The sequence below is a fragment of the Phallusia mammillata genome, chromosome 1 (assembly GCF_965637545.1).
Source record: "Phallusia mammillata chromosome 1, kaPhaMamm4.hap1.1, whole genome shotgun sequence".
In the NCBI taxonomy this organism is placed as follows: domain Eukaryota; kingdom Metazoa; phylum Chordata; class Ascidiacea; order Phlebobranchia; family Ascidiidae; genus Phallusia; species Phallusia mammillata.
The window spans coordinates 2894857-2919151 of NC_137252.1; the positions used below are offsets into that span (position 1 = coordinate 2894857).

The 24295-nt window shown below is 36.5% G+C and overlaps 1 protein-coding gene and 3 pseudogenes across 1 annotated transcript; 3 read left to right on the top strand and 1 right to left on the bottom strand.

Moving 5' to 3' along the window:
- Positions 1–455: 455 nt before the first annotated feature.
- On the top strand, positions 456–1619 carry LOC145212451 (intelectin-1 pseudogene; annotated as a pseudogene).
- A 1661-nt stretch (positions 1620–3280) lies between these two features.
- On the top strand, positions 3281–4397 carry LOC145212532 (intelectin-1 pseudogene; annotated as a pseudogene).
- Positions 4398–7287: 2890 nt separating this feature from the next.
- Positions 7288–7867, bottom strand: LOC145212615 (intelectin-like protein). The gene is made up of 2 exons (XM_080080830.1): positions 7562–7867; positions 7288–7434 (listed from the first exon to the last, which is right to left on the bottom strand). Exons 1-2 carry the CDS (start codon positions 7865–7867, stop codon positions 7288–7290), a joined length of 453 nt encoding a protein of 150 aa, XP_079936956.1.
- A 3697-nt stretch (positions 7868–11564) lies between these two features.
- On the top strand, positions 11565–12469 carry LOC145212691 (intelectin-1 pseudogene; annotated as a pseudogene).
- Positions 12470–24295: the final 11826 nt, after the last annotated feature.

A 24295-nucleotide genomic window follows, 5' to 3' on the forward strand; every position in this document is an offset into this window, starting at 1 on the left:
TAAAGTTTCACCGACAAAAGTTTGCTTTGTTTTCCAGCATTAAATTATATGACTACACCAGGTGAATAAATATGCCCGTCGTTTATTGCGCCTCCATCAATTTATTTTTAACCAGTTCTTCTCATACAAACAATTGGCCAGTATATATAAACATGTAGTTCAAATCAGGAACAACATTCTAGACGCTCAAGAAAAATTGCAAGAAAATGCAAGAAAAACTAAGTGGAGCAACAAGAAAAATATTTCAAAAGTTTCAAAAAAATATATATTTCAAAAAAAATATATATATATATATTAAAGTATTTCACAAATTAGTGGCGCCCGGGTTGGTAAGAGCTGCGCATTATAAAGTTATAAAATAAAATGATTTTGATCAAAAAATCGGAGTTGTGTAACTTGAAACAAACAATTAAAATGCTCTTTGTCGTTTATTTTGTAAGTTGTATCGATATAAAATGCATACAATTGTTGTATTACTGCTGACAGTGACTGTGCTTTCTGACAGAAAGTCATTTACAGGTACTACAGATCTCAATGGCTGTTTGTGTTTATAGTTTATTCAAATAAAAACTTTAATTAGTATGTTTAAACACAACGAAGATATCTTATTCGCAAATTTAAATCGTATTTAAAAACATAAGTTAAATTCAAACTTTATGTATATGTTGGTGGCAAAGTTGTTTAGTGCATTCTAAAGCAAATAAAAGCACAGCACATTACAAAATCCAAAGCAACTCAATTCTTGAACAGACGCACATTCATGTCTGGAACTACTCAATAACGCCACCGAGCGACCGATCAGTGGCGTCTACACTTTGCACGATTCAAACGGAATTCCTTACCTCGCATACTGCGACATGATCACAAACAAGGGAGGTTGGACGCTGATCGCCAACATCCATTAGAACAACATCGAGGAGAACGGACACTGCACCCAGGGTGACCGGTGGTCCAGCCAGCAGGGAAACTCCCCACTTTTACCCAAGGGTGAAAACACTTGGGCGAATATGAACACCTTCGGTAATGTGGTGTCGGCGACCAGCGACGATTACAAAAACCCAGGTTACTTCGACATCGACGCCGGAGATTTGATGATTTGGCAGGTGGGATTAGTTGCTTTTGCCAGGCAATTGGCCTAAGGTTGCTATGTCTTATTATCGACAGACTGGCCAGGACTGAACCACTAACCTTGTGACTAAGGATCGCTTTAATTTTAGTTTAGTAACAAAATTATTTCCAAAGGTTTCAAATCTAACGTTAAAGAACCAATTTTAAAGGTTCCCAACGAGACACCACTGAAGGATTGGAGAAAGTCTTCCTACCTTCGATATCGAACTGAGAACAGATTTCTCGACGCGTTCGGAGACAAGGGAAACTTGTATTCACTCTGCAAAGTGTTTCCTGTCGAATCTGGTGTTTACTCTTGGCCTGATGACAACGGTCCCAGTGTACCTGTGGTGTTTGATGAAGGGTCGGTGGATGATGTGCTACAGCATTTTGGGCCGAATGCTCAACCTTATCTCACACCAGGATATATCCAGGTAAACAGTTTGTTGAATAAAAAAACCATTTTAACATCAATTGAACTAATTGGTTTGCCTTTGGTTGTCGAAATATAGACTTATATAATCACAACCTAATTCCAGTGTGTATGAAGTGATAATAAATTTATTTGCAGTTTAGAATTTTGTTAGGCTTCGGCGCCGCAAAATCGTCATATGCTCTGTGTCCGGCAGTAAAACTTAGCATTGATTTTGTTGATTCCGAAAAGTATGTGTTTAATAATGGCATCAGTTATACTTAATTATGAGTCCAGTAAAAAACATCGATCTATGCCCTGAGGCAAAGTCAGCAACGTTCTTCATTATCCTTAAAAAGCGTGTTGTGGCGACAACTGGGTATTGAATAACACCAGGTCATAACAACGTGGTAATATTACGGAGGTGACTTGTAAAGTATAAAAACTAGGACGAGGCGTCGATCAGTGGAAGATAATTAAATACTTTTGCTGTTTTATTGTTAAGATCAGTGATATGTTACTAAAAACCTTCCAAAAGCACAACAGGTTATTTGATTCGCATGTCATTAAACGTTCTGTTGGATTTAATTATTACATTGGTACACATTAATCAACGCTTTGGATGTTTTTGTAAGCGCTTTACCAAAAAAACAAACCGTACAGTGCATGTTTTCCCCAAAGAGCACACTCTTAAGGTTCATGTGAAACTCAAGAATTAAATATATAATGACATTTCTGAGTGGATTGTATACATACACATAAAACATTGCTGATGGCAAGATCGTGACATTTTGCTTGTTGTTAGGGTAACTTAAATAAGTGAAAACATTATGTCGAAAACATTGGATTGTTACACAGAAGACTGTGAAGAATTTTGCAGTGTACGGGCGTGATATTGGTTGAATTTAGGTTTAAACAGCACAACTTTTAATTAAACAATGTGTGCTTGTGAAGTGGGTATTTACAAGTCCTTAGTAGAGACCCTTCTCAGCACTTGCTGTGTGGTAAAGTTTTATCGACAAAAGTTTGTTTTGTTCCAGTCAAGTTGACTTTGAATTGCAAGACTACACACAGGTGAATAAATTAGCCGGTCGTTTTCCCACACAAGGCATAAAAATCTTACTGCCCCTTCAAAAGTTATGTTAAGCCAGATTTTCTCATACAAACGATTGGCATGTATACATATATATATATATATATGTAGTTCAAATCAGGAACAGCATTCTAGTAGCTCAGAATACAAGAAAAACTAATTGAAGTAACAAAAAATAAAGTATTGTGAAAACTAGTGGCGCCCGCCTATGTGTTACGAAGTGATGAAGTAAAATGATGTTGATTAAAAATGTGCAGTTGTGTAACTTGAAACAAACAATCAAAAATGTATTTTTGTCGTTTAGTTTGTAAGTCGTATCGATACAAAATGCATAAAGTTGTCGTATTTCTGCTAACATTGATTGTCCTCTCTAAAAGAAATCTATTTGCAGGTAATACAGTATGTGTTGTTTAGCCGCAATAACCGGTGTGTTCTTATAATATACTCGAGCTGGACATATAGGTCAAACGTTTAAACATAAGGCATTGTAAGTTTATTTGCAAACCGAAATTGAATTTCAAAAAGTGTTTCTATTAATTTCACAAAATAAGAATTAAAGTGATAACGTTATTTAGTACATTTGAAAATCAAAAGCAACTCATTTCTTTTGGTTAAACAGATGCACATTCGTCATGTCTGGAACTGCTCAATAACGCCACCGAGCGACCGATGAGTGGCGTCTACACTTTGCACGATTCAAACGGAATTCCTTACCTCGCATACTGCGACATGATCACTAACATGGGAGGTTGGACGCTGATCGCCAGCATCCATGAGAACAACATCGGGGAGAACGGATACTGCACCCAGGGTGACCGGTGGTCCAGCCAGCAGGGAAACTCCCCACTTTTACCCAAGGGTGAAAACACTTGGGCGAATATGAACACCTTCGGTAACGTGGTGTCGGCGACCAGCGACGATTACAAAAACCCAGGTTACTTCGACATCGACGCTGGAGATTTGATGATTTGGCAGGTGGGATTTATTACTTTGTTTGGTCATAAGTCTAAGGTTGCACCAATCTTATTATCGACTGACTGGCCAGGACTGAACCACTAACCTTGTGAATAAGGATCGCTTTAATTTTAGTTTAGTAGCAAAATTATTTGCAAAGGCTTTAAATTTAAATCGAAATACCTAATTTAAAGGTTCCTAACGAGACACCACTGAAAGATTGGAGAAAGTCTTCCTACCTTCGATATCGAACTACGAACAAATTTTTAAATATGTTCGGAGACAAGGGCAACTTGTATTCACTCTACAAAGTGTTTCCTGTCGAATCTGGTGTTTACTCTTGGCCGGATGACAACGGTCCCAGTGTACCTGTGGTGTTTGATGAAGGGTCGGTGGGTGATGTGCTTCAGCATTTTGGACCGAATGCTCAACCTTATCTTACGCCAGGATACATTCAGGTAAACGTGGTTTTCCGTCCTATATTAACAGAAATTTAACTATTCGTTTTTACTTTAATTGTTGAAATAAACCATGATCACAACTTAATTGCAGTATGTATTGAAATAAAGTATGTATCCAAAATATTTGCAGTTTCGAACTTTGAATGGCGATATCACCTCAAAACCAGCATATGCTCTGTGTCCGGGAGTAAAAGTTAGCAATGATTTTATTGATCCCGAAACGGCTTGCATTGGATCAACTGGATATAACTATGCCTTGAAACACTGTGGTGATTTTGCTGCGATGGGTTATAGTGGAGTTGGAACCGGAAAAGATTGGAGCGTCGATAAGCTGATGATTGAAACGACCTTCATGTTGTTTTATCGTTAAGATCAGTCACGTAAAACAAGCAACTAATAAAATACTTTTGTAATTTAGAATTATTCGTAGTTGATCAAACTTAAACTTTAATGTAGTTGTTTAATTCACTTTCCTATGAATCGTTTCACTTAATCCACCCCAAAGCAAAACTTATCTAAGTAATACAACATGCCACAGAATGTTGTCGTAACTAGCTTTTATTGATGGAGAGCAATCAATTAATGACATGACTAAACTTTTTGCGAATGGAACATTACATACGGATCTAAGTTTAATGGTGAAAATAATGGCCCAAACGAACATAAAAATCGACATGCTTTTTTTCAAACGTTTAGGCAAATGCTTATGTCATCATCAGTGATATGAAGGTCACATCAGTTACACCCGTTTATATTCACTTAGTCACGTGACGGAATGATAAAAAAGTGCGAAACAAGCGTCGCATAAAAACTATAGGTTAAAGGGCGCAGAAGAGAGGTGTAAGCCAGCATGCATATCTGTGAAGTATGGCAAACAGGTGCAGAACAACTACAACAATATACAACAAATTCAAGCAAAGATCACAATAATATAACAGCATGTCACATCAAAATACGCAATAAGTTACTTAAGTATTAAATAAGTAACGGACTTAGAATCAACGTTTATTTTAGGTTTATAGCGTCGAATGCAAATTGATTTCAGTAACATAAGTCGATAGCGGTCCCTTGCAGTGCCAAGTACTTCCGGATTTTAAAAGTCCACTACATGGTCAATGTTGGCCTGAAGGTGTTGACAAACCTCGGATGTTTTGCTTCGTTGGTGTTCGTTTACTCCCGTTCCATGGTTTCTCCCGGTTTCTGCAATGTACGTTTTGCCGCAAGAACATTTCAGTCTGTAAACAACCGAAGATCGGTTGAGTAATCCTTGAGTGTCTTTATTATGCACAAATGCTTTCGCAAGCTTCTGTGTTTGGTGGAAAGGTCGTGCACAGACCTGTCCGCCTGTGGCTTTATGGATAAAACTGAAGGTAAAACTTCTTTTTGTAGCGGTGGTTGATGCCGCCAAGGTATGGTAGTTTAAAACAAGTGAATATGGTATTGGATTTTTTAAGTCTATTTTGGCCGTTATTTTCACCATTATTCTTTACTGATACTTTTATAATTTTGGTGCCGAGATAATGATTTGTCAAATTACTTAAAGACCCAAATAAACTGGAAAAAAAGTTGTATTTTTAGTTTGAAATGAGGTTCAAAACACACTTGCAGCATTGCTAGCAGTGTTTAAAATCTTTTTATTTCGTAGTGTCAGGATGTTTTGATGATTATATTAAGGTAAATCACCACTTAAAAAGTCGACCAAAGGTAATTTGCCTAACAACCTATACATGACAAGTTAGATCTTTGTTTTGGAGCTGATTTAGACAATTTAGAAACACAATCATACAATTTACCACTGAAGGGCGGAATAGGTTGTCAAATGGAAATTACCTTTTATCGACTTGTTACAGTGTCTATTTCATCTTAGAATAATCTTCAAAACAATCTAATTACAAACCACATTCGGAACTATCAACGCAACTTTTTCCAGTTTATTTGGGCTTTTGAGTAATTTGACAAATCATTATCTGGGCACAAAATTAAAAAGTATCAGTAAAGATTGTAATCATTTCAACAGTTGATTGCTCTCCATCACTAAAGGCTTGTTATGACAACATTCTGTGACAAGTCGTGTTGCTTAGATAGGGTTTGCTTGGGGGTGGATGCACAGAAATATTCCTAACAACAATGGGTGAAATCAAACTTAAAAAAGAATATTAATGCAAAAATGATTCATACTAAAATAAGTTAAAGAGCTACATTAAAAAAATGTTAATTAAAGAGGTACAATAAAAGTTAAATTGATTAACTACGAATATTCATAAAAATGACATTAGTTGCTTGTTTTACGTGACTAATCTTAACGATAAAACAACACAAGGTCGTTTCAATCATCAGCTTATCGACGCTCCATCCTATTCCTGCTCCAACTCCACTGGTAGCCATCGCAGCAAAATCACCATAAAACCTTACATCGCTGTTGTATCCAGTTGAACCAATGCAGGCAGTTTCACACCTTTCGAAATTGTTACTAATTTTCACTCCTGGACAAAGAGCGAATGCTCCCATCCCATCCCCTCGCATGGCTGTAAACCAGGGTGGGGAACCTACTTAGCACTGCGGGCCGCACAAATTGCAAAACATTTCGGGCGGGCCAATTTTTTTAAATTTCGTATTAAACACCCAAAGCACTCAAGTTGCTTGATATTTCAACGCTCCTCATTTTATTTTTATTTGCTGTTTCCAACAAACAAGGCATACAGGTTGATCACTTGTTTCTATAAAAAAAGAGTTTGTCCATTCTTTTTGGAACACCCTAGCTTCATCACCGATCTTTCTTATTTTCCAAGAATAAATTTTAAGTGCCAATATGAGGATCCAACCATTTGTACACTAAGGTAATAGCTGTAAATCAATTTAAAACTAACACCACACGGCAAATGAATTGTTACAGCAAGGAGAGACAATCGAGAGGCTGTTACGTCACAAATATGGCACGTGGTTAAATGTGTGTCACTTTGTATGAAAGTTTGACGTCATAATGTTACAAGGGGGGATATTAAATATAAATCACCGATAATGTCGAAGTGATTCTAGGAAATATATCTGTACATCAAAATTTTATTCTTTAGATCCTAATTTGCATACTTTACATAATTGTGACGCGGGCCCAATTCAAAAGTTAAGCGGGCCGCATGCGGACCAGTCAGCCAAAGTTGTCAAGTAATATTTGTTTCACAATACCCAATATAGCGAAGAATTGGATCATGCATTTACCTGTTTTCTGGCGTGAGATAAGGTTGAGCATTCGGTCCAAAATGCTAAAGCACATCACCCACCGACCCTTCATCAAACACCACAGGTACAGTGGGACCGTTGTCATCCGGCCAAGAGTAAACACCAGATTCGACAGGAAACACTTTGTAGAGTGAATACAAGTTGCCCTTGTCTACCCTCAACAACATGACCTAGAAGTTTTTAAATTTGCATGTTATGTTGTCTATATAGTTTTCGAATTTTTAGTGCTTCATATCTAAGGTTTTTTTTAACAGCAAACGACGACAAAATGCTTTATGATAAAGTAACAAATCCCACCTGCCAAATCATCAAATCTCCGGCGTCGATATCGAAGTAACCTGGGTTTTTGTAATCGTCGCTGGTCGCCGACACCACGTTACCGAAGGTGTTCATATTCGCCCAAGTGTTATCACCCTTGGGTAAAAGTGGGGAGTTTCCCTGCTGGCTGGACCACCGGTCACCCTGGGTGCAGTATCCGTTCTCCTCGATGTTGTTCTCATGGATGCTGGCGATCAGCGTCCAACCTCCCATGTTAGTGATCATGTCGCAGTATGCGAGGTAAGGAATTGCGTTTGAATCGTACAAAGTGTAGACGCCACTCATCGGTCGCTCGGTGGCGTTGTTGAGCAGTTCCAGACATGACGAATGTGCATCGGTTTTTTTTTAAATAACATGCATTTACACATATTCTTATAGTTAATATATTTTGTATAAAAGTTTTTTGTACCCAGTGTTTTTTTTATGTGTTTTGGGGGACCGAAACGGTCCCCCAAATTTCTCCAGCGGTTTCCCAAACTTTGGACTTGCTATTTTTTGGTATTTAAATGAAACACTTGCGGTCTCTCAAAAATAGCGGTAACCCAAACCAAACCTTAAAAAAACCTGTTTGTACCTGTTAGATTGACACGAATTCTTTACCTGTTAGATTTACATGATTATTTGCATCAAGGAAATGCGGTATTCAAACAATACCTGTTAATGGAAATTTTTCGGAGAGCACAGTCAATGTTATCAGGATAAATGGGACAATATTCATGTTCAAAGGTGCTGACTAAACAATAATAATGTGTTTATAATTTTGCGAAAAAAGTCTGATTTGCTTAAGTTGAAAGTAAAAGTTGCTGTTCTAATCTGTCTACGCGATGCTGTAACTAATGCAAGAAACCAGGGCCAAATAAGTTAAAGTCACAAAGATGTGTTGAGCTATTCTGCCACTATAATTTTCTACTGAACTGCACTGCACTCTCTTGCATGAACCAATTATACCTTTCATTCAAAACAGATGTCATATTTCCCAACATTGAACTTCTTTTCGCTTGAATATACTAGCTGGTTCAAAGTTCTCGCTCTGACGCAACTATTGCTCACACTTGTATCTAATAATAGTGAGAACATTCGAAGAGTTTAGAAGCAACGATGTGTACATGGTCGCTCGCTGTTTAACCAACACTTATATTAGTCTAACACCTGTTGTTTTATTAATATACGAAGTTGCTTGGTTGGTTTTGCAACGTCATACGAGATAAACATTTGGTTTTATTTAGGTTCATCCTGGTCGACACATTAACGTGCCAAAAGTTGGAAAGAAATGGGTGGATTTGGAACAAAAGAATTGGTTTAAAGTTTGGCAGTGCAAACAAAATACTATTAAAATACTTTTTGTTTGTACCTACTTGGTTGAAGGTTTTTGACGAAAATATTTTTTGGCCTCTTTATGACCACTCCAAGATGTTTTTCAGTATAATAATCACAAGTTGAAGGACTCAAACATTGAAACAATTCCCAACAGTTGTTTTTTGCATTTCCTAATTTAACTACAACTCTTTTTTTGCACCCTGGTTGTATAAATATAACGAACGCCGATTGGCCACTATGAAAATAAAATAAAATAATAAAATAACGTTGGCCACTATGAGAATAAAATAGAGTGTAAATGGAGAACAAGTTTCCGTGAGAATGTTTTCCGTTGACACCAGTTTTGGTCCACCCCTTTAACCGGTTTTTATCTGGTTTCAAAACACAAACAAGTAACCGCGTTTCGTCAAAACAGGAAGACTTCCCAGTCGGAGGACTTCTCAGTGCGCACGTTTGCATCTAAAAATAAAAAGTAAATTCAATATTTGGTGGAACGAAAAGTGTACGCGTTGCCACTCTCTGTTTGCACAACACTTTGTATTAGTCAATATACTGGTTGTTTCATCATACACAAAGTTTAAAAGTTCGTTGTAGCACGTCGTCAGTGGGTAAACAGTATAATATAGACAAGTCCTGTTCATCTGACATGGCAAGTTAGATCTGTGTTTTAAAGTTGATTTAATCGAATTATTAACTTTATCTTACAATTTACCACTTGAGGGCGGTATAGGTTGTTGAAGGCAAATTACCGTTGGACTTTTTAATAGGTGATCTACCTTATTGTACCGTATTATAATCTCCAAAACAGCCAGACCCGATCAGAAATAAAAAGATACCAAGCATTGCTAGCAATTCTGCAAGTGTGTTTCGAACCACATTTAAAACTACAAATACTTTTTCTAGTTTATTTGGGTTTTTGAGTAATTTGTCCAATCATTATCTGGACACATAAATTATGAAAGTATGAGTTAAAGCTTTTAATCATTTTAAAAGTTGATTGTTCTCCACTATTAAGTCCTACTTATGACAACATTCTGTGACATATTGTATTGATTAGAACCGCTTTGCTCGGGGGTGTATTCAAAGAAATATATATTAGGCAACAATGGAGAAAATCAGGTTCCAAAAAAAAAACCCAGCTGAAATGATTCACGGCAAAGTGAATTGAAGATTTTAAAATTATCACTAAGCATCCCATTGTCAGCAAAAAGTTTATTTCCAACGACCAATATGAATGAAAATGTAATACAAAGCCTTCAAAAGGCCAACACATGTGTACTCTTATATCTTTGAATATTACTCAATTGTTTTTCTATTTTTACTGCGATGCCCCGCAAAGAAAGAAGGTATGGCTCCAAAGCTGTCAAAAAACTTTCGCGTTTGTTTTTCAGTGCTTTCGCGTTTGTTTTTCGGTGCTGTTTTAAATAGACTAAAATCATAAACCGATTAAAAGTGCAAATTTTAGCCTTACGACTTCAGTTTGTCAAATAAACAGAATTCGTATGAAATGCGATTTACATAAACGTTGCGCAAAATTGGGCAGAAACTTTGAACAAAACATGTTTGTCGGATAATGATGGGTAAATAGAGGCTATCAATATGAACAACACATGTTTAAATAAACGCACATGGTATAATTATCACCATGGGGACGCAACGATGACAAAGCACACACAGACCAGTCAGTTTTATTCTAAACGGTCAGTTGATGAGAACAAAATCATGCGTTTGCCAAAGGATTGCCATAGTTGCAAATCGGAGGGGGAATTGAAGGGAGCATTAGCACCCCCTTGTCATAAACACAAACAGCTCTTTGTATTTTTTCACATACATCCGTTTAAAATATATTTAAAGTGAGTGAATGTAACCCCAGTTAAAGAACAGGTTTTATCGAGAGAAAAATCGCCGACTCAATTCTGTGCGTTATTCTGATAGACGCACCCTACAATACAATTTTTGCTTATTCCCAATTTCCTCTTGTACAAACAGTATATAATGAGCTGATACGATCTGCAACATCATTAGAGATTCGAAGTACAGAGAGAAGAGAAGTAAGATACAATATCTACGCAAGGCAAATATATCGGGAAAATAACCTTGAAGCAAATAATAACATATTTGTCACAAAATTGTAATTTGTTCGTTGTAGACAAAAACATCAACGAAAGAAATGAATAAAGTTATAGCGCTTCTGCTGACATTAACTGTACTGTGAAGAAAATCTCGTTTCGCAGGTATAATACTGTGTGTAAAATAACACAAATCAACTCAGTAGTTTACGAACCATTGTCAAAATAATATTCTCAATTTATTTCAATATTTTAAAAAAATGTAGCAGACTTTTGCGGGTAATACGAAGTTGTTAGTGTGATATTATATTGTACTTCTGATATATGTGTGAACAGATGCACAATCGTCATGTCTGGAACTCCTCAACAACGCCACCGAGCGACCGATGAGTGGCGTCTACACTTTGCACGATTCAAACGGAATTCCTTACCTCGCATACTGCGACATGATCACTAACATGGGAGGTTGGACGCTGATCGCCAGCATCCATGAGATCAACATCGAGGAGAACGGATACTGCACCCAGGGTGACCGGTAGTCCAACCAACAGGAAAACTCCCCACTTTTACCCAAGGGTGAAAACACTTGGGCGAATATGAAAACCTTCGGTAACGTGGTGTCGGCGACCAGCGACGATTACAAAAACCCAGGTTACTTCGACATCGACGCCGGAGATTTGATGATTTGGCAGGTAGGATTTGTTACTTCATCATAGTCAGTGATTTTGTCGTTGTTGGCCAATTGCAAAGACCTAAAATGTGAAACACTTGCAAAATTTCAAACTATATATCCAATCTAACAAGTCAAAACATACAATGCTACGTATGTTCAGTTACCTGAGGTATTTTGAATTCAAAAACACATTGTATTTGTACTTTAAAGGGGACACCACTGAAGGATTGGAGAAAGTCTTCCTACCTTCGATATCGAACTGAGAACAGATTTCTCGACACGTACGGAGACAGGGGCAACTTGTATTCCCTTTACAAAGTGTTTCCTGTCGAATCTGGTGTTTACTCTGGGCCTGATGACAACGTTCCCGGTGTACCTGTGGTATTTGACGAAGGGTCGGTGGGTGATGTGGTGTAACATTTTGGGCCGAATGCTCAACCTTTTCTCACAGCAGGATATATTCAGGTAAATGTATTTCTATGTGAAAAAAATAGTTTTTTTGGTTTAATTTTTTCAACCGAGCGTTTTCTAAATTATAATATATTCACGACCCAATTCAAGTTTTTGAACTAGATAACTTATTTGCAGTTCCACACTTTGAATGGCAAATTCACCGAAAAAGCGGCATACGCTCTGTGTCCTGGAGTGAAAGTCAGCAATGATTTTCTTCATTCCCAAACCGCTTGCATTGGATCAACTGGATATAACTCCTATCCTGACCACTGTGGTGATTTTGTCGGCTTAGCTATCAGTGGAGTCGGTACAGGAAACGAGTGGAGCGTCGATAAGCTGATGATTGAAACGACCTTTATGTTGTTTTATCGTTAAACTCCGTTGCGTAAATCAAGCAACTAACTTCATTCGTATTTAAGTTTTAATTAACATTGTTAATTCAGTATGATATAAATCATCTTTGCTTTAATTTTTGATTAATTCTGATTTTACCCATTGTTGTTTAAAACATTTGTATAATCCACCCCAAAGCAAAGCTTATCTAGCCAATACAATATGTCATAGAATCAGGGAGTCGAACCGCTTGTCATACGGGTTCAGGTTCGGTTCGGGTTCACTTGGTTTTGTTTTTTAAGGGTTCGGGTTCGGTTCAGGTTTTTAAAAATGTATATTTTCGGGTTCGGGCTTTGTTCCGGTTTGGGCAAATTATCCGGTCGGAACCGGTTTGCGGTTTTTAAAACGGGTCAAATTTTTATTCGTTTCAATTCAATTTCACCCATCATCAGCCTGGCCTAATCAAATTCCAAAAAATTTTGTCCGAGCACTGTTAATTTTGACACGCCCTATAAGTGTTATGTCACGTATTCTTCAGTGCGCTGTTTTGAAAAAAATCACAAATTTAAAACAGACTGCATTTTTTAGTGGTTCGGTTCCGGTTCGGGTCCAACGCCAAACAAAATATAGGGTTCAACTCCGGTTAGGGTTTTTGAAAAATCGTAATAAGCGGTTCGGGTTCGGTTCAGGTTTAATGAAATTAACCGCTCTTACCGGTTCGCGGGTTCGGGTTCAGTTCCGGTTTGACTCCCTGCATAGAATGTTGTTATAACTGGCATTTATTAATGGAGAACAATCAACTAATGAAATGATTAAAAGCTTTAATTCATGCAATCGTAAATTTGGTATTAAATGTTGATCAAAACACGATCGTATATAAATGCTACCTTGCGGTTTACGATGTAACATAAACCCAACTACTGTAGGCTGTAATTTTTATGGTTTGTTTGCAAAGCGACAAAAAGGGGCGTACTTTTTGTCACGCCCTCGCCTTTCGTATTATAGTCGGCTTTGGAACGATCTAACAAGTCGGAATCGGACCGACTTGGTCATCCGGTAATCAACTCTAGTTTGCGTGACTCAACCGCGACCATACCGCAATGCTTGATCAATAACTTAAAATAAATCAATAACTCGCTGATGAGAACTATTAAATCTGACCATGTTTACTAAAAAAAATCCAAGTGACGCATTTGTACCTCGAACATGAGCCAGTTTTTGACAATGATTTCTAGCAAAAACAATCGATCGACACAAAAAAGGTGAAATCAGTCTAAATCACTACATGACATCAGTCAAAAACGCCCCCTAACTTTACTTAACTGTTTGCAATTTTAGTTTCAAAATTTTTTGGATAACTTTTCTGACTACATAGTGAAAACTAGCGCCAAATTATGGGGTCAAGTTTATTGCGAAATATAAAAATAAAGATTTCTAAACGTTATTAAAATATAAACCACAGATTAAAATAATTAACTTAATAAAAAATAGAAATTTACGTAAATTTGAGTATAACTTAATCTAAGATATAATTCTAAAAATCTGAGCTATCAGTTCTTCTAAAAGTCTAGAGCCAAACTTTTTAGGACCATAAACCAAAATAATTATAAGATTGAAGTACTGTGCAGTTGTAACGTATAATGCAAAAAACGTGAAACATAAAAGATTTACGGACTTCTATAAAAGGGGTCCTTGCCCCAAAAAGGGTGGGAACCACTGATTTAAACATTTGTAAAATAAAACCATTGGTTGAAACGTTAGTTGTATGTACAAAACTCTAAGCATCGTGGAAATTACAAGTTGCTGAACAGGAATGCCGAAAACATAGTAAACATCATGACAAGAAAATTGAATTTCACTTTGCATGATCCGCTGGTTGTGGAAACTAGAAAAAAGTTGTCCCACGTAATGTTTATCTGGGACCAACACCAAAACCGTAAAGCAAACAAGCGTCTTTAGCGTCCACATGTATCGTTGGTAAGATTTGAATTAGTTCATAAACCACTGTTTTAAAGAAAGTACTTTATCTCTAGCCAGAAAAAGCTTTACAAAGAATTTGTAAACCAATTAAAAAACGCGAAATTAAACACTGATTTACAATTTGGAATAGGTTCGAAAACTATAGCACTGTTACAGTGGAGCTATTGTAACTTCAAACCAAAAAAAGCTTTACAATAAATATATTTTGACCAAATGAGAGAACCGTAAACTTAAACACAAATTTATAGTTACCTGGTTCGTCAGTTGGAGCTGAAAAACAAACAACAGTCACAATAAAGCTTTGTTAATTCACAGCGATTCGAAGCACACAGTGCACACTGTTTCTACCTATAAGGTCTTTTTGGTAAAACTCTTTGGTTCAGAAGAGATATAGGTGCGGAAGTTGTGTGCATTGTCTGCTGCTTAGCATTTATTAGCTTTTACACAGCAAGAGTTTTAAATTATTACTAACGAGAGAAATTGGCTAGTGGTTAGTGTAGCCAAGCACTGCCTCACACCAGTGTATACTATATTTTGCTGTTTATCGTTTATTGGCTTGATGCCTTTACGAGCAAGAGATTTTGAATTAGAAGTAGAAAAAGCGTATTGACAAGTTACCTGGTGGATTGTCTGAGTTGCATAAATCTGGAAAATAAACAGTAAAACTTGTAAAACAAAAAGTATTTTTACATCAAGTTATTCACGAATACGATTTTAAATCGCAAAGCAAAATGTAATATTGACCGAACTTTGGCGCAATGTTTTTTTGCTCGTTGTTAAAAAGGCAATTTCGCAGGGTCGTAAAATTTAATTAACCTCTTTACGTTTTTACGGCTTGACCTATTTCCTCAAGATGTTCATTTTATAAAATGGGCTGCCTCATCTTATTGCCTTTCGTGTGTTTAGTGGTTTATAGCTTTAGTTTGGATGTGTCAGGCATTGAAATATAAAGCAAACTAGTTATTGCTAAAAGAGCAAAGACAATATAATCAAGTTATATTCCTATTGTCATCTAGAAGAAGTAGTCACAAATTCGGAAAAGATTGCACACCAAAAACATTTAGAAAAAATTAATAAAAATTTTAGTATGGAAACGGAAGATAAAATTATATTACTAAACTTGTTTACAAAAAACTACCAGAGTCCCAATTTTTCACCAGCATAGCAAGTGATATATAACAGGTGTTATTAAATACCGCATGTTATCGCATAATGCACCTAGAATACCACATGCTGTGTGAAATGTGAGAAAAAAACGACACGGTAAAATTAGGCCTGAAACCTTAATTGAATTACAAACCCTCACCCCGTGTTTCTATTTTGTCAGTGACAATAGCAAAATGTTTACTGCACAAACGCTATTCGCTGAGCTAAGAGAGCTTGCCCGCCAGGCTCGAACCTTCCAAATAAATACCCCTCTCAATAATACGGAGTTTTATACGGATTTAGTTAATCAAGCTTGGTTCAATATACCATTTGGTTGACAAATACATCAGCCAAGTCTTGCTCTTTGTAACGTAAATGCTAACTTGCGCTGGATGAATAGAATGTAAGGCTACATTAAACCTAGCACGCCCCTAAAAGACAGCACAAAAGGAATGACATTTTACTGTCTTTGCAGTGTTAGCTGTCTCTTCCACAATAGCTACGTTCAATATACCATAATAAACCTAGCAAGCCCTGATAAAGATAGTTAACCAATTCCTACCGACCCAAACGCAATGAATTAGAATTTCCTTTATCCACCGGATTTAACGATTAATTCCTGTGACATTAGTTTCTTAAACAACCTAACTTAAGGTACAGAAAGTGTGTTAGTTTGGCAGATCCCGTTAAAATATTGCTCAGAAAATTGTAGGATGCGCTTTTAAATGTGTTGAATATTATTTCTTACCTGTGTCGCAAAAATTGGAACACTCGATTCCATTTGTAACATCCTCACAACCAGAAAAAGGTATCCCACACCCCCTCCTAACTTGATCGTATGTAACACCGTCAACTGAAAAACGATGGTTCTTTAGTGTTTTGTTTGTCACAGGTTTCTTTTCAAAAGTGGAAAAAAGAAAAAAACAACTAGTCTTCAACAAAAGTCATGTTGGATTAGGGTTAAGATAAGCACATCTGCCCGATTACAAAAGGGCAAAAATATTTTAATAATATGAACATTAATTATGTTTTAATTAGGAATTTATAAAAAATGCAAAAATAGTTAAACACAAAACCTGTGCCCGTGCTTATGGAGGTTGTACAGGAGTAGGTCGCAACAGGGCAATATTTGATATAAGATTGATCCGGGTTTGGACCTTTGCATGATGGGTCCCCCTCACCCGGTACAGGTGGGTCATAAAAATGACAATCGTAACAATAGAGTGCTGAAGCTGCGGAATGAAAAGAAAGTATTTATGATTTCTAAAGTTCTGGCTTAAACACAATAAACATTATCCAGGCTATGATAGTATAATGGATTTCATCCGACTTTAATAGGTAATTTTTTGAAAACTTTATCACTTTTTTTCCACTTACCAACTGAGCCGAATACAAGCACTGCAAATGCTGACAGAATCAAGTTCTTCATGCTTCAATTTAGGATGTTTACTTTGTAACAAAAAACTTAATTTTGGTTGTTTATCTGCAGTGGCTGCAACAAACATAAATTAAAACAACGTATTTTCGACCGGAACAAAAGCGATATTTTGCGGTTTGACTAATTCTCTACTGAAGCGTTTGCACTCAAATAACCTCAAAACAATTGATTAAAACACTTAGCACATTTTTTTGTAATTCTGTCATTTAATTTGTTTCGATTTCTGTTAGGAACAAAAAAAATGACTACTGCTCAAACTATGTTTAAATCACAAAATTTTACCTCTTCCTACTGACGTAGCACTTATCAGCTCGACTCAAACCTTTCAAATAAATACGTCCCTAAACGATATTGAATCTTTATACTGTAGTAAGTCATTGAATGTTTACAGTGAGTCATGTGACTACTACTACCTTGGATACCAAAAGGTGTTTTTTCTCAAAACATTTGCCTGGTCTATAAAGGTCACCAGTGTTGATCGACACCAAATACAAGCTTCTTTGTTGCAAGGCGGTGGTCTGCTGGTTACAATAACTTACCTCATAAAAATCGGGCCTTAACTTTATTTTGTGTTTAAATTGTAAAAAACTGTAAAATGAACCACCCTTTCAACTAACCGTAATGAATCGATCATTAAAGGCCTGCCCAGCAAGCCGGATTAAATCTGTTTAAACAGTTTCGTTTATGACGAGTAATAAAATGTATGACTTACATTTAAGTTGGTAGCAACCACGATAAACGATAGTTTAACTTTTTGTTGCCAAAGGTCGTTTTAACACTGACCCACTGATTTTGTTCACCTATAGGCAGGGTTGCCATACCGTCCTTATTTCTAAGATTTGTCCTTATTTTGAAGGGCTATGTCTTAGAAAAGTTCATTGTCCTTATTTCTAAGAAATGTCCTTATTTTTAACTGTAGTCCTTATTTTGTCTTATTTTCAACAATTACTGTAGTCAAGTCCCTGCTACAAGTATAGAAGTGAACCTAGACCCCGCCTGTTGTTGGAGGCACGTAGTATTTTCTAACAATAACAAGTTGCTGGAACAGATTTTTTCTGGCCAAAATATTGCAAATATTATGTCATGGCTCGTACAAATTCAAAGATTTGTTCAAAAATGTTTACTTTCGCATGGAAAATTATTTTTTCGGTTGTCCTTATTTTTGATTTCAAGTCAATGGCAACCCTGCCTATAGGTAACAAACTATAACAGTGAAAAAGTATTTTAAAACCCCAAAACCGCATAAAATGGATATATTTTATGAAACACAAGCTATCCGAGACTGGTTTTACAGGTTACTTGTTGGTTTACTGGCTGACATCCGATAAACAACCAACAAAATTACTGGACCAATCCTTACCATATCTAATCAAGAAAGTAACCAAGTTCTGTATACAGTGACTCTAGTGGATGATAAAACTTTTCTTCAAAAAAAAAGAACCAGTCAGTTTTCAGTAAAAGTTTATACATTTCGGCTAAATGGCATCATCGGTTCCCGAAAATACCAAAGTAACGCAACGTCATGTAAAGATGGGCGCTACACCAACCATGGCAAAACAAATGAAACTCGTAAAACAAAAAACTAACGACCAAAATCAGAACCTGTTACAAGGTGACCTAAAATAATGGCGTAAAAGTAAAAATCGAAAAGTTAGAACATGCACTCGCTGGTCGATTACAATGGCGGTGGGTTTCTGAGGAACTCACAGCAGACTAGTTTTCCAAATCCGGTCGATGGTGCAAAGAGCATTCGCGAATATTTAAAGTATAATTTGTGTATAAGATGCTGACGGTTAGGACTATTATAGGGTTAGTCTGGGGTTTCATAATAATAACAGCAATAAAATCAACTTAAGCTTTGTTCCTCATGTTAAATTTAGTTCCTAACCCTAACCCAGACTTACTTTTAAATTAAACAACTGGTCTTATTGCGCCGTCTACCGGTATTTTGCCACCTTTTCAACCGCGAGGTCTTGTGTTAGTAGCTTTAACTGTGAGGTCTTGTGTTAGTAGCTTAAGTTTCACAAATACGACACAAACATATGTGGCAATATCCGGCTAAATTTTTTACGTTCTTTCTCTTGTGGTGTCGCAAAAAAACTGCCTAATTGTCGTTTTTTTACAGTAGTCATTTTTTGCATGGTCCTAAAACCAAGCAATTGTACAGCTATAAAAAAATACTATTGTGAATTGGATTTGTAGTATGATTTGATGTGTGCAGTCAAAAAGTGGTGTAACACACAGACCTCAATCCATCAAACATTTACATGAGAATCCTTAACAAACCACAACAAAGTAATTTAATCGATAAAGGAAAAAGAGAATTCCTCACGTCAGTGTAGCTCAAAAGAAGACATCATAAAGATGATAACCATTTTCAAAATAGCCTCTGTGTTTCGTTTACTGTGTTCGTTGTTGTTTTATTTCATTCTTACAGTACTCGGTCTTTTTTACGGTCTTTGCCATGTTAGTAATAAATGTGTAGCTTTCTCTTCCACAAAAGCTTGTGTCAATACACCGTTTGGTTGACAAATACACCGACCCACTGTTCCTCTTTGCAACATGAAAGATCACTTATGTTGCTTTTGTATTTAAAACAACCCAACTTAAGATACCGACAGTACATTACTGCAGCTGATCCCATAAAAGGCTATTCAGAAAAATTTAGGTTACTGTTTTGAATGTTGTGGAATATTTTCACTTACCTGTGTCGCAATAATAGGTACACTCGTTTACAATTCCTACAGTCTTACAACCAGAATTATTTGGATAACTCGCGCAATCCCTTCCAAGAACAGTTACTCTAACACGAATCTTTATGCTGCAGTAAGTCATTGAATGTTTATAGTGAGTCATATAACATTACTATCTTGGGTAAAACATTACTATCTTGGCCTGGGCTTTAAAGTTTTCCCGTGTTGGTCGACACTAAACACAAGCTTCTTTTGTTGCAGGGCGGTGGTCTATTCATACAATGACATATCTCATAAAAAAATCTCGCGTCTACTTTCTGTACGACTTGATGATGTACGGAGTGTATTTCAAACCACGTTGCTTAATAGTCGATTAATTTGGCGAACAATAAAAGCTATAACTCCTTTTAAACTAGACGTTGGTAGAAACGACGTTAAACGACAGTTAAACTTCTAGTTACCAAAGATCGTTTTAACACTACTTCAGAGAGAGGCTTTAGAGATTACTTGATGATTTACTGGCTGTGGTGACATCCGAAAAACAAACAGCAAAATTACTGGACCCATCCTTTTTATATTGTATTTTTCGACAACCCGGAAGTATCCTGGGTTCGAACACCGTGAACGACAAAGAAAGGGCAATTTTCAGTTCTCGGACTGCCGCCTGACTGTCGAAAAATACAATAAAAAAATCGACAAGGAAAAAAGAGAAATCTTCACATCAGTTTAGCTCAAAATCATTTAGATATAGACGTCATTTTGATAATAATAATCATGAAACTCTCCCTGTGTTTCGTCTGCTGCGTTTATTTTATTTCGTTAAAAACATTATTTGATGTACTTTGGTAAACAATACTAGTTATCATCGCATTAAAAAAAAATGTCATTGGAAGTCTAAATCACTGGTTAAAATCATTTAAATAGCAAGAAATATAAATTACAGGTTTGAAACCAAATTATTGCATCACATGTGCAGCTTATTTAAGAGCGGTCATCGCGAAATTTACAGCTTGCTGACGAGGAATCCAGCAAACAGAGTCACCAACATGACGAGAAAGTTGAAATGCACTTTGCCTGATCCGTTGGTTGTGTTACAACCATCTGAAAACCAAAAACAACTCCTGGTCCAAAATAATTGCTGTCTCCTAAAGCCCTGACGTATTCAACAAACTTTTGATCTTTTGTTGACAATTACAATTCGTGTTTCTGCTCCGAGGCAGCACAAAGGGAATGACTTTTTACTACCTTGTTAGTAATGCAATGTTAGCTTTCTCTTTAACAAAAGCTTGTTCCAATACACCATTTGGTTGACAAATAAGTTACATCAGCCAAGTTTTACTCTCTGTAGTGTGAAAGCTCACTTACGCTGGATAAATCAAACGTTAGGCTACATTAAACCTAGCTCGCCCCTAAAAGACATCACAAAAGAAATGACAATTTACTGTCTTTGCAGTGTTAGCTGTCTCTTCCACAAAAGCTTGGTTCAATATACCATAATAAACCTAGCACATCCTGATAAAGTTAGTTAAAAATTATGACCGACGCAAACGCAATGAACTATAATTCCCTTTATCCATCCACGGTTTTAGGGATTAAATCTGGTATACTAAATTTCTTAAGATATCGACAGTATGTTACAGCAGCAGATTCCAAAATACTGTTCAGAGAATTGTGGGTTACTGTTTTAAATGTTTGGAATATTTTCTCTTACCTGTGTCGCAGACATTGGTGCACACATTTGCAGGTCCTAGTTCCACACAACCAGAAATAGCTGGTTCTCCTCCGCACGATCTTATTACCACAGTTGCTGTAACGCCGTCAACTGAAAAAGATGGCTTATTTAAAGTTGTGCTTGTCACAGTTTGCATAAGTAAGAAGTAAAAAACAACAAATTTGTGATCCGAAACATGAGACTACTGATGTTTTGTAATTATACCATGAAATGGATAATCTTTTGATCATCTTTAAAGTGGTTTGTGATATTCAATGATAATTGCTTGCGCAGAAGGCTAAACACTTACCGGAACCTTTAGTTGCAACAGTCGTACAGTACTTAGTGCCAGGACAATCAACAAGATAAGATGTATCTGGGTTTGGACCTTTACATGATTGGTTCTCGAAACCCGGCGTAGGTGGGTCAGAAAAAGTGCAAGTGTAACATCTAATTGCTGAAGCTGTGAAATGAAACAAAAAGCGTTTCTGACTTGTAAAGCTCTGGCTCAAACAAAATAAACGTTTTCCAGCCCCCTGTAATGCATTTTATCCGACTTGAATAGTTGGATTTTTAAAAACGTTTTTTCACTTACCAACTGAACCAAATACAAGCACTGCAAATGCTGACAGAATCAGGTTCTTCATGTTTCAATTTAGGTGTTAACTTTGGAAATAAAAAACTTAGGTTTTGGTTGTTTATCTGCAGTGGCTGTAACAAACATAAATTAAAACAACATATTTTCGATAGCGCTTTACCGAACAAAAGCAAATGGTTAAAAGTTTGACTAATTCTGTAAACCCTGTAAAAAATATTAAAACGTTTCGCAAATTGTTTTTTATTTATAATTCTATCATTTGACTTGTTTTGATTGCTGTCATGGAGAAAAATGATTACTGCTCAAACCACGTTTATTTCACAAACATTTACCTCTTCTCACTGGCGTGGCACTTACCAGTCCGACTCAAACCTTCCAAATAAACAAGTTCATTAACGGTATGGAATCTTTATAGTTAGTCATGGAATGTTTATAGTGAGTCAAGCAACATTACTACCTTATAACACAAAACTCGTTTTGCTAAAAACATTTGCCTTCGCTGTAAAATTTCCCCGTGTTAATCGACACTAAACACAAGCTTCTTTTGTTGCAGGACGGTGGTCTGCTGGGAGCATTGATTTACCTCCTGCACTTTATTTTATAATTGAACTATAAAATGAACCACCCTTTCAACTAACCGTCAATGGCACTTTTAGTACGACATGTTTATGTACGAAATAAAGCATGTGAGTAGTGTATTGCAAACCACGTCGATTAATGGTCGATGGCTGGCCCAAGCCGGATTAAACTAGTTGAAATAGTTACGTTTTGGCCGAGGAGTAATATATGCCTTTTTTAAAGTAGAATTTGGTAGCAACGACGATAAACGATAGTTAAACTACTGGTTACTAAAGGTCATTTCAACGCTATTTACAACAAAAAACATCAACCGTTGATGTTAACACTTGTTAAAGGGAAATCCAGCAAACAACATCAGAAGTATCACAAAAATGTTGAAATGTAGTATGTCTGATATAACTTACTGATTGTGTTCAGATCTAGAAAGCAAACAACTACAGTGAAAAGTTTTTAAAACCCCAAAACCACCTAAAATGGATATATTATATGAAACATCGGAATAGGAGACTGGCTTTACAGGTTACTTGTTGATTTACAGGCTGTGCTGACATTCGATAAACAAACAACAAAATTACTGGACCAATCCTTATTACATCTAATCATAAAGTAACCAAGTTCAGTATAAAGTGAAACTAGTAACTTAAATGATAAAATCTTTTGGTAAAACAGAAACAGTCAGTTTTCTAAATGGCATCATCGGTTCCTGAAAATACCGAAGTAACGCACATTAATGTAAAAATGGGCGCTACACCAACCATGGTAAACTAAATTAAACCGATTCAACAATGAACCAGCTACAGAAATAAACCTGTAACAAGTTGACTTAGGTAGAACATAAAGCTGGTCGATTACAATGGCGCTGGGTTTGTGAGGAAAGATCTACTAACATAAGACCTAACAGCAGACAAGTTTACTAAAAAACCATGGATGGTTCTGAAAAAAAACATTCGCATACCAACATAAAGTTTTGCTCCAACGTCTGTATAACAGGTGAGAACATTCCATTTAGGTAGTGGCAAACAAAACTTTCAGAACCTGGTTCGAAATTCATGTTGCTCATAAAATACCACCCGGTGTTTACTTCATTGGTTGTGGTTCGTGCTTGCTTTGTCACTTCTATTTCTGTTTAAATTTGTGTTTGGATCAGAGCTTTGAGGGCTCCAAATTACATCTGAGAAAGTGATTAAAAATAAACAGCATAAATCCAAACACCACAATGCAGAACAGGGGCATTTAAGGGGTGTGTACTCCAATGTCACAACGTAAATTGCTATTGTGTCGATTCAAAGAATTTTCCAGCTCAATTCACGCAATAAAACGCTCAGTTGGGGTGTGTAGGGGGCGTGAACCGATAGACCATGCTAAGATCAATGCAACTAATTTGCTACTATTGTTGCTCCTCCCCTTAAAAATTAATCGTATTTCCTTACTAAACACGTTTATTGATGTTGAAGAAAAAGGTGATTCGATGCTTGGAAATATTTCATTGGGAGGACAAAACATTATTAGGGCGTTGTCTATGCAGTTTCAATTAAGTAGGGGGATTTGGAAACGATTGTTTGTTGGAAAGATGTTGGCTCAGTTCCTGCATTTGATCATTATAAATAAAAGAGATAAAAAGTAAAACACAGGATTGCAAAAGAATTATTTGCTTAACTTTTGTAGCAGTGAATTATGGTGTAAAACGATATCTATTTAAAATCAGCGCCATATAAAAGTTTCC

Coding starts and splice junctions, on each gene's coding strand:
- LOC145212615 (XM_080080830.1), bottom strand. CDS start 7,867: ATGAGTGGCGTCTACACTTTGTACGATTCAAACGCAATTCCTTACCTC. Junction 7,435..7,561: donor GAGATTTGATGATTTGGCAG/GTGGGATTTGTT, acceptor AAAAACTTCTAG/GTCATGTTGTTGAGGGTAGA.